At 39.7% G+C, this 10,775-nt stretch overlaps 1 protein-coding gene across 1 annotated transcript; it reads left to right on the top strand.

Moving 5' to 3' along the window:
• The first annotated feature begins 3,277 nt into the window (after window positions 1–3,277).
• LOC147324893 (tripartite motif-containing protein 14) lies at window positions 3,278–10,513 on the top strand. The gene is made up of 7 exons (XM_086299045.1): window positions 3,278–3,559; window positions 5,260–6,203; window positions 7,324–7,419; window positions 8,328–8,576; window positions 8,679–8,701; window positions 9,062–9,216; window positions 9,355–10,513. The coding sequence occupies exons 1-7, from the start codon at window positions 3,310–3,312 to the stop codon at window positions 9,897–9,899; spliced, it is 2,262 nt and encodes a 753-aa protein (XP_086155171.1). The 5' UTR covers window positions 3,278–3,309; the 3' UTR covers window positions 9,900–10,513.
• The last annotated feature ends 262 nt before the right edge of the window (window positions 10,514–10,775 follow it).

The following is a 10,775-nucleotide window of genomic DNA, read 5'->3' as shown; positions in this document are numbered from 1 at the left end:
TCCGTTCATTTACCCACTGTATCATTTAGGTTATGCAGATTTAGTTACTAATAAAACTAAAACTAGCTCACTTTTGAGCATCTTTTCTCCTGGGACTTGGGCTTCTCTGTTGCATTGTATACATTTAGATGGTTAGTAAGTCTCATTATTACTTGTTCAAATCTGCTTGGAGTTTGGAAGAAGGATTCAATTAAACTGTATTTTATTTATATAGCACCAGATCACAACAGCAGTCACCTCAAGGCACTTTATATTTTAAGGTAAAGACCTTACAATGAGACAGCCATCTGCGGTGACCAGCAGGGGGTGAGGGGAGAGATGTAGGACAGAAGACATTTTGTGGAAGAGTAGGAATCCAAACTAGGAGCTGGTTAAACAGAAGACAGGCCTTAATTCTACTACTAGACAAACTCAGAAGTACAAGTCAGCCAGTAAGCTAGGATCAAAGAGCTCTATTGGAGGGATATGGTATGGATGAATGCATAATGGGTGCATTGTAATGTACAGTGTTGCAGAAAAGTCAGTGTGGTCACAAAAGATTAATGGGTACATGGACATCTATGCAGAGTTTCACTTTCAGGCTCTAGTGATGAAATTTACTCAAACCCAAGTGGACTCGCTCAACTCAGTGACACTAAAAATGTAACACTTGCTTTAAACTTCTTAATTGACTCCATATTGGAGCTGCTCTTCCTTTGCAGGTAGAATTTCCACACTTATTCCAGTTGTTTTACAATCCAACCAATCTATGGTAAGCTTTCAATAGCTACTAACAAAACAAACAATCACCATCTTCCTGTTTTGGTTTTGCAATCATTCCTTCATTTTCCAGGAGCACAGAGTGGCAGAAAGAATTGCTGTTTGAAGGATTGGGACTTACAAGGAACTAATACCGAACCAGTGTCATAGTTTTAAGGGACTGCATTTTTCAATAGGGTTCTCTTTCATAATTATAATTTTTCTTTTGAAAAGAAACAGAATTACATCAGTGATATGGTCACATCTGCAAGTGCACGGGGTACACTTGGGTCAGGTCTTGTTTCTGGAAATTTTCTTTGCGACAGCTACACTCTAAAAAAAACTAAATGCAAATAGAAGTTAAGGAGCCAGTACACTGAACTCTTTATCACTGAATGAGATAAAGCTGCTACTACAAAATAAAAGCTTTGAAAGAACAAATTTAGATTTAAAAGAAGGAAAATTATAGAGTGTTTAGCGGTTGCATTAGTATTTGAAAATAAATGTATGTATGTATTTCTTTATTTATATTTATGTTTATTTATTTATTTATAAATGTAAAAGGGTAATAGTTTTTTCCCAAATACTTTCCTTAATAATTCAGCTGCCATAAAAGGCCACGTCTCACTTCATGTTGTAGGCAACCCAAATGAAAAATGCAGTTATGTTTGAGAGCTACAACCACTATGAGATTATGAAAGATTAACCTCTCACTCACAATAGTCCGTTTTTATCCGTCTCACATGTTTTGAGCGCAAAAGCAAAAGAAATTCCACGCAGAAAGAAAGAAAGAAGAGAATTATTGTTCCCATCTAGTGTTTTAAGGAGTAACACCAACAACCCCCTTATGGCAGCTCAGACTTCAAGCACTCAGTACTGCCAGATTTTCAACTCAGGAGTTGTGCTGTGTATGGCTTATGTGCCTTATGGGAATCTGTGGGGTATACGGGGGTGAGATGAAGAATAGCTTCATTTAGATTTAATTATATTCCAGTGCAGCTCAGTGTGTGAGGGCATAAAATCACTGCAGTAATTCTTATTTTAACTGAATGATCAAGTGTTATGTTGAGCTTTTCTGTCACTGTACATTTCTTTTCTTTTCTTTTTCTTTTTAAACACAGATCATTTAATGTAAAATATAGTTTCTGTCAAACTCGCTGCAACAGGATGAGTCATGAAGGAAACGAAGAGAAAAACTGGAAGGAAGTTGCACAGGAACTAGGGTGGCAATTTCCCAACAAACTAAAAGTAGGGCAAGCGTGTGTTTGTGTGGGACAATGTGGGATACATCAGAAAAATAAACACACAACAAAGTATGTGTGTACAGCTTTTGCATTAGTATGCCAAAGACATGTATAGGTCATTTAAATTCAACTTTTCCAACACCCTTGCTAAGTAAATAAGGATAACAGGAGCTCTTCATATAGTCTTATTTTTCTTATGCTCTTACTGTTTTGAATTCTGGTAACTTATTTCCAGTGGCTGTTCTGTCTGATAATCAACTTTTTTTTCTGCATCTCTTTTCAACACATTTGTCAGTTCTAACAATTTAGAGCATATTATGAAACTCACACATAGTGTGTTTCTTTTCGACATACCTACCCTTGTGCGAAATCAAAAAAAATAACTAGCAAAAAACCCCAAATACTCTGAGAATTTCTTTCCACTAACTTAAGTCAGTTAAAACCAGTACCTGGGTATCTGTTGTCACCTCAGTGGTTTTTCTTTGGGGTAGTTTTCATCATATTTGCTCAAGTACAGCTTATGACCTTGTGGTGACTTGCAAGTTCACTCACTGGACAGAGAATTGGACTCATGGACTTAAACCATGATAAAGGTCTTAAATTGTGGAACAGGGAGATGAGGGACAAAACTCCAATACAGTCCTATACCTCGGCATCCTATCTGAGATATTCTAGACAAAGATAAAAAGTGCTGCTTACTTCATTTTAGTTTTTTAAAATATCGCACAACATAAAAGACCCAGTTGCCTTAAAGCGCTTTATGTTGCAAGGTAAAGACTCTACAACAATAATGAAAAAACACCAAAATTCAGATAAACCCTTAAGAGTGAGCACTTGGCAGCAGTGGGAATTAAAAAAAACTCCCTTTTACCAGGAAGAAACCTCTGGTGGAACCAGGCTCTGGAAGGTGTAGCCGTCTGTTTTTGGGGGGAAGGTTGGGGCTGAGAGGAGAGATGCGGGACAGAGAGCACACTGTGGAAAAGATATCCCACAGAATGAGCTTGGCATAAAAAGGCTGTATTCATATTCATCTTCTGAGATATTAAATTGGGTGGTGTAGCACCGGATGGAGAGCAGGCCATCTAAGAAGGTTGATGACTTGGTGAATGAGGCATGTTGTATTAAGCGCTTCAGTGTTTAAGTAGAGTAAAAAAGTGCTAATTAAATTAAGATCAAACTTCAGAGCAGATATCACATCTGCATGCATCTGCATTCGACAGACTGTACCTTTAACTCCCTGCCAAAGGGGGAAAGCGAGATTCAAATATCTGGCTCCGCCTCTGCTGCATGTCGTCGCGGAAATAGAAAGTAAACAGGGCAAAACAAAATGGGAGCATCGTTGGATACTCCAGCGAGGTGCCCTCTCTGCACCGAGCTGACCCGGGACCCGGTTACTCTGAAGTGTAACCACAGTTTCTGCCAGCGATGCATTGGAGACTTGTGGAGCATTAACCCGAACGGGCCGTACCATTGTCCGGAGTGGAGGTGTAAAACCGAGTACCAGACTTTGCCGTTTCATAGCAGTTTGATACGGTCACCAACTCCCCGAGGACAAGCACAGCCTCGCAGCACTGCAGGTACTGTTAAGGTGATTAGGTTAACATTTAAATTGTAACCGGACGAGTGAAATAACGGCCCTTAAAACTACAAACGTGAAAGCGGGATTATAAACTAATGCTAGCTAGCTGCTAACGTCAGAGGTCTCCCGCTCACAAGCAAAATGGGCGTTACGCATATGTTCAGTACTGTAAACTAGACAACTAGACAGACTACTGCATACTTATAATCGCATTCTAGCTGTAGCTAGTAAATGTTCACTAGTTTACTTCTAATCCAAAGACCTTAATAAATAGCAAATAGGTTGCGCTTTCTAAATGGAAGATACCATTTGATCAACCTTAGGGGACGTAAAAGTACTATAAAACTAGTAGCACATGATGGTCTAATCTTTAATTTGCGGGAAAAAAGGTTTTAGCAAACCAGAACTTTGTTATGTGCATGTATGACCAGTGACAGATAAAGTAACATATTTTTCGATTGTATTCATTTATTGATGGATTATGTGAAATGAAGAACTCACAGTTTAGGTTAAAAGACTATATTTTTGGTGTCTTTTTTTTTTTAGAGCCCAATTGTACCAGTGGCAGCTTCAGGTGAACGCACCACTTGTCTGTTGGTCATGTAGTCGAGTAGGCATGCACATCCCTACTGCAAACAGTGCTAAGTTGTTGCGTTTTGTGTCATGTTGTTTGGCCAGGTCTCATCTGTAAAACAAATCTGATCTCAATGGGATGTGCTGGTAAATAAAGGTAAACAAATACATGTGCTTAACAGTGGATGGAGCCTGCAGGAAAGAAAATCAATAATACTATTTCTAGCATTTCTTTGGTGTTATATTATGTTGTTAAAAAGGACAACAGACAGAGGACTACCACTCTATCTATGATACATTATACATCATTGCCAACTGCTATACCATTTGGGCTCTAATCTTCTAATCTGTCGTAGTTAGAAATATTCATATTTAACTGTTTTTGTGAGACTGTTAGATTTAGATTTGAGTACTAAGCAACAATTTTCAGCATTTCAATGTCCATCCATTTTCTTAACTACTTATCCGACATTGGCCTACGGGAGTGTTAGAGCTTATCCTTAACCCTTCTGACAACGAGTGAAAGACGAGGTACATCCTGGTTGCCAGGACTAACACAGAGCGAGAAAGCTGTAAATAGTTAAATAACTTATTCACCTAGTAATCACCAGTAAAATGCCTTTCATATAAAAGTTGGGGGAGTAAAAACCCATAATGCATTCTTAAATAAAGTCTAATTGAAGTAGTATAACATTTAACACTCAAGTGAAATACAGGTACCTCAGAATTTGATTGTATTACAGTTCTTGAGCAAATTTCCTTTGTTTCTTGCTGTCACAAGGTTTAAAACAGAATATTTTAAACAAAGCATTAGCTCTTGTGTAATTTAATGGGAGCAGTGTTCGGCATTTGTTTACAGTGTCACAGATCAAAGTCCAATTAAAACTCTGAGATCAAAGTTTGAACTCTTTTAAAGCAAATAGACAGCAGGGTTAAAAGTCTGTTTCTGACGTGTGATCATGAGTGTAAGCAGCACCTTTAAACCTTTAATGCACTGAACAGTTACATCTGTGTTGCTTACCTTCCTTCCTTACAAGGCAACATCATCACAGAACTCCTAAGTAGTTAGTACAAACTCAGCCTTCTTTAAAAACAGTTTTACTTATATTTTATTTATTTTTTAAGGTTCATCCACCAGTAACAATGAAGAAAGTACATCTGACTCGAGTTTAAGGAGGCCATCGCTCACCAGCCGACTCCTCGGAAAGAGGAAGGCCAGCGCACCTGTACCTGAACAGCCTGAAGCAAAGAGAACAACTGTCGAGAGCCCCCGTGCATGGCCCAGTGACACAGAGATTCCCACCACTTCCTTGTCAAATAACACTGGGAAGTCAACTGCCGTGGAAACATCTAAGAAAGTAGTAGAACCAGAATCTTCCCAATCTAAAGAGGGTGATGGCTCAACCTCCGAGGAGAACTCTGACAGCAATGGAGCATCTGCAAGCGGTGGGCCACAAGCCATCTCAGTCCAGCATAAATCAGAAAAGGCCATCATACTGGATGACTCTGACAATGAAGTCGACATATGTGATGCACCTCCTCCTGCAACCCCCAAGAAAGACCCGCAAGTAACTGGGGTATGTGTGACACCAAAGAAGCCTTTGTCAACTCCCACCTTTCCTGCAACCTCAACTCCAGGAAAAGATAAGCCTCCTGTGCACCATGCTGGCAAGTCATCTCCGATTCCAAGCAAAATTAATTTACCTGCTTCAGGATCCTCAAGTCATGTTGGCATCTTCTCCAGGGCAGAAAACAAAAGCGCCAGCCCTGTGCCCTGTCATTATTGTCCTAAAACTCGGTGTCAGTCTGCAGTGAAGACTTGTCTGGTGTGCGGGGCCTCCATGTGTTCAGAGCACCTGCGGCCCCACCTGGACACCCCAGTTTTCCAAAATCACACCCTGGTTTCTCCAGTGGAAGACATTTCCCTCTGGAGGTGTCAGGATCACCACGAGATAAACCGTATCTACTGTCGGCAGTGTGCAGTGTGTGTGTGCACTGTGTGTACCGTCATAGGTTCCCATCGTGACCACGAATGCATCAGCATCAGGGAGGCAGAGAGAGAGCTCAGGGTGAGTGCTGCTGACTTAATGCACGTGAGATCTGATTTCAATGCATAGTACCTGAAGATAATCGGATGAGGAATACTTACACAGATACACATGGGGTAAAAACAAAAATATAGTGTTTTGTGGGAAATCCCTTGCAGTGACCGAGCATCTGAAATATTTGATCTGATAGATATCAGAAGATGAGGTGCTGAGCTGGGTTAACTTTGGACTGGTTGCGTTAATGCGCCCCTGGAGTATAAAAGAAGCACACATCCAAAAATATTTCAACTCATCTGCTTGTTCCGACAAGCATAACGTTAAAACAAACACTGCAAGAATAACGCAGTCTAACACACAAACACAAGGCAGATAGGCAACAAACAAAATCATTACCACTGTAATCACTTTTTGTGCCCATAATGATCTGTAAGCAGGGTTATATTTGGCAATGGTGAGCCGGTCTCTAAAGTAATCTTTGCTTCTGTTTCCTGATATTTGGTTTCTTAATTTTATTCAAAATTATCTAGTTGTCTCTCGTCTTTCTGTGTGGTCATGTATCTTCAGTCTTTTGTTTGACCATTTATGATAGCGGATTATTTGAATATAGAATGACCGTTCCTATGAGTTTACTTGCTATTTTGACAGCCATTTTTAACTAATCATTCGTCATGTAACTTCTAGATGTATTGTAGGAAGTCTGTTATCTTCCAATTTACACTGTTGCCCCTAGCAGATAAAACACAGGTCTGTTTATTCACATGGAAAATGTATATGGTTCACAAAGTTGAGAATATGACAATCAGAGATTTAGAGGGATACCTTAATGGTTTTACAAGCAACAGCCATTTGTATCTAATTTAGTACAAAATAATGTTTTTCAGTTGATCTAAGCTACCAGCTTATTAAAAATAACCCTCATCATTTTAGGCTTTTCTCAAAATACGTCTTGGGACTTTATATTTTGGAGAATCTGCTCAAACTACTTTGCTTCAAATTCAAAGTGGCGAAGAACATAGCCTGAAGAACAAAAAACATGTAACTGTCCAGCTGTGAGCATACAGCACTTGTGGCTAAATATAGATATAATCAAAGCCATAGACTCGTGACTTGTTTTTAAATCTTTGTGGACATTTTTCCTCAGGGAAACCTGAAAGAAGAGATCAAACAACTGCAAGAGGCTGAGCAGCAAGTGAAGGACCGAGTGACTGAGCTCGCTCAGAAGAAAGAGACTTTCAAAGTGAGTTGGCTAAGTATGTTGTTAAATATACATATGTTCGTTCTGCTTAGCCGCTAAGAATTACAAGAGATTTTCTTTCACACCCATTGCATTGAAATTTAAGGGGTTTTTATAGAAGTGCATATAATTGGCTAAAATTAGTTAATAAACTTCTCCAGTTCTTTGTTTCATGTCAGAATAGGAAGACTTTATACAAGTAATACAAATATTAGGCGGCTTTGTTTGAGAATGTAAAGAAATTAAGCTTAAGGTTTTCAGGTTAGGGTTACATGGTTGATTGCTGCCCCCAACTAAATACTTCTCCTTGAGTAATAGTCATTCATTCAAGTGATTAATTGACGAGCTGTTTTTGTTTTTTTTTTTGTATTTTTAGGGCACTAGTCCCAGGGTGCTACATTGCAGCACAAAGCTTTATTAAGTTGCAGCAACTCTTAAATAGAATCTAACACTGAAGTGAGTGGCCGTACTAAAGTAATTCTTTTTCCCATCTGCAAGTATGCTAAAGTCCAAGTGGGATAAATGTTACCATGACTGTGAGGGTCCATGCAGATGTCCGTCTCCCTGCCTGTTATTTTGACCGTGCAAACTCTTCTGCAGAGACCATTCTGTTTACGACTTACCGAGTGTTGCCACTTCCTTCCGACTCTTAGGAGGCAGCCTTGAGTCATTTCTGTTGCTCAATCTGGATTTTATTTTGAGCTGAGGAAACCAGTTAATACAAAAAAGGAAAACATAAAAATGCCATGTTTGAAATTTAAATAGACTGGAAAAGCATCTTACGTTGAAATCTTTGCATTTCTGAAGTGTTGTACGGTGTACTAGTAATCGGAAATGAGTAATAACTAACAGCAAAGAAATGCAATACTACCGCAATACTACTACATATATTTATACTGTGTCCTGTCTAGGAGGTTTTGCGTGAAGCACAAGCAGGAGTGAAGCAGCAGTACAGTACCATCAAAGAGGCCTTGGAGCAGGAGGAGCAACTGGCTCTTCAGTGTGTGAAGAAGGAAGAGAACCGAGTTTTGGGGGGACTAGAGGAGAAACTCTGCCACCTCCATAGCTCCCTTCAATCCATCCAACAAGGCCTTCACACGCTGGAGAATCTGGCTGACACCAGAGGCGACAACTCTTTTAAGGACCAGGCCTTCATCATGGTCAGATCATTTTTGTTGGCTTAAAAAATATATGCATATATTTACTGCTGAATTATTAATGTTTGCATAGTAAAATGCCTTTTCTTTTTTCTGACATTGCAGGAATACAGCAAGATTGCCCAGCTGTAAGTAATATGCTTTTAACTTCTGCTTTGCAGCAGTAAAATTGTCCGCTTGTTGAACATTTCACTAGCTGAATGTGCTCCCAGAAAATCAGTTTTGTAAACATGCTGCATAGTCGTTTATTTTATTTTAATGAAAGTACTAGTTAGCTCACCCTAGTTGGTAAAAGCTGACTTTAAAAGTTCTTTTGCAATGCAATCAGCAGGGATGGTGATTTGGAAAGCGATGTGACACTTTTGTGCTGTGGGTACAAATCCCACACACTAAGTACACACATCTAAGAAATGGAGATTGGATTTATATGTGCAATTTGCTGCACGATAGTCTTAGGGCTCATTACTGACTCAGTTCTCCTTCATCAGGAGTGGTGAGATGGGGAGCTATGTGGAGCAGTTTGAGGCCACGGAGGAAGTGAATCGTCCCCGGCTGAGGTGTCTGCAGCAGTGGACAGAGAAGCGACTGGACACAGTTGTCATCAATACACAAAGCAAAGATAGAGATCTTAACAGGCTCCTCTGTAAGTCATGTCTTGTTTATACTACTGTTTATACAGCTCACACAGCTAATTACGCCACAGCACTAAATACATGTGTTAGGATATTTAGTTAGTCTTAATTTTCTCATCTAAATTCTTCCTCTTTAATCGTGTACACAGATGGCACCATACCCCTCTTGGATTCAGATACGGCCCATCCTAAGCTGCAGCTGTCTGATAACAGCAGAACGGTGACCTACAGCGATGCTCAGCAGGCTTACATGGAGCACGAGGCTCGCTTCAGTTCCTTCCCACAGGTCCTTTCCTCATTAGCACTGGAGGGGGGGCGTTGGTACTGGGAGGTGAGCGTGTCCGTGGATGATGGTCGATGGAAGGTGGGGCTGTGTGAGGCTCAGATGGAGAGGAAAGGCCAAAAGGACAACTCTCGTCTGGGGTTCAACAGTTACTCCTGGTGCCTGGCCTGTGACAAAAGGAAGGTAGAGGCCCTCCATAATAAAGTATCAGTTCCTGTGGATTCAGATGGACTGCAAAGGGTAGGAGTGTTCCTTGACTTTGAAGATGGTATTTTATCATTCTTTAATGTGACACCAGGGGGCAGTCTAGCTTTAATGCATTCCTACAAGCAGAGGTTTACTAATCCTCTTTACCCAGCCTTTTCTGTGTCTAAAACACACTTGTCTATCTGTGATTTGTTCGAGTCTTAAACTGCACAGAAGCACCATATCAGTTCTGCTGATTGATTTACAAACTTCATCAATCTGTGGTGCCTTTTTTAAGTGTTAATCTATTTTAGTAAAATGTGCTGTTGTGTAACTTTCTCATGGATGATAGATCTGTCCTACACTGCATACAATCCCTGACTTCTGCAAAGATCTGTAAATGTGATTTTTACATCATTTGAAAGAACTGGAATAAATAGAAATCCTATTCAATATACCTTACATGTAACAGCCAATCACTGGTAGTATTTTTTTTTTTTTTTAATAGAAAGACCACACTTTTTTTAATCTTTTTTTTTTTTTTTTTTTTTTGAGATGATGTATCAACAAATGAGAATGTTTTTAAGTGGTAGGCAAGTTATCAATGATGATCAATACACAAATATTTTGGATAGTGTTTCTATTTTGAATATTTTTTTTTTTTTTTAATCTTCAGATTGTACTTTACATATCTCGTCTTTGTCATCCTTATTGCTCCTGTTGTGACTCATTTGTCTTTCTACTGGAATAAACTGTCAGAGTTTCCAAAGCTGCGTTACTGCGTGCCATGATTCTTCCCATGGGCCTTTAAATAGAAACACAGGTGTGCGAGTGGGTGATGTGTTTCCCCACAACAGGTGACAGTTGGCGTGTTAACTTTTAAATTTCACTGCTCCCACAGCATGGGAGCTTTACTGACAACAAACACTGCCTTTGACACAAACCCCTGATAGGATGGCAGACCGAAGCAGATGCTAAATTGTCCTTTTCTTTGCAAAGTCTGTGGCTCATTTATTCTGACTAGGGGTCTGCGCAGTTGACGTCATTGAGTGGGATCAAAGTGGTATTTACATAAACTCCTTCTGGATGATTGGTCGAGCG

Source organism: Aulonocara sp. 'chitande type north' Nkhata Bay, linkage group LG7 (genome assembly GCF_057382095.1).
Source record: "Aulonocara sp. 'chitande type north' Nkhata Bay isolate Kocher_YH1m ecotype deep benthic linkage group LG7, A_spYH_male_GT1.1, whole genome shotgun sequence".
NCBI classification, from domain to species: domain Eukaryota; kingdom Metazoa; phylum Chordata; class Actinopteri; order Cichliformes; family Cichlidae; genus Aulonocara; species Aulonocara sp. 'chitande type north' Nkhata Bay.
The sequence above is the reverse complement of the archived record's forward strand: the minus strand, read 5'-3'. Positions and strand labels throughout refer to the sequence as shown.

Excerpts from the sequence above, each read along its gene's own strand:
- LOC147324893 (XM_086299045.1), top strand. The coding sequence starts at position 3,310 with ATGGGAGCATCGTTGGATACTCCAGCGAGGTGCCCTCTCTGCACCGAG. Across the intron at positions 6,204-7,323 it reads AGGCAGAGAGAGAGCTCAGG|GGAAACCTGAAAGAAGAGAT; the intron begins GTGAGTGCTGCT and ends ATTTTTCCTCAG. Across the intron at positions 7,420-8,327 it reads AGAAGAAAGAGACTTTCAAA|GAGGTTTTGCGTGAAGCACA; the intron begins GTGAGTTGGCTA and ends TGTCCTGTCTAG.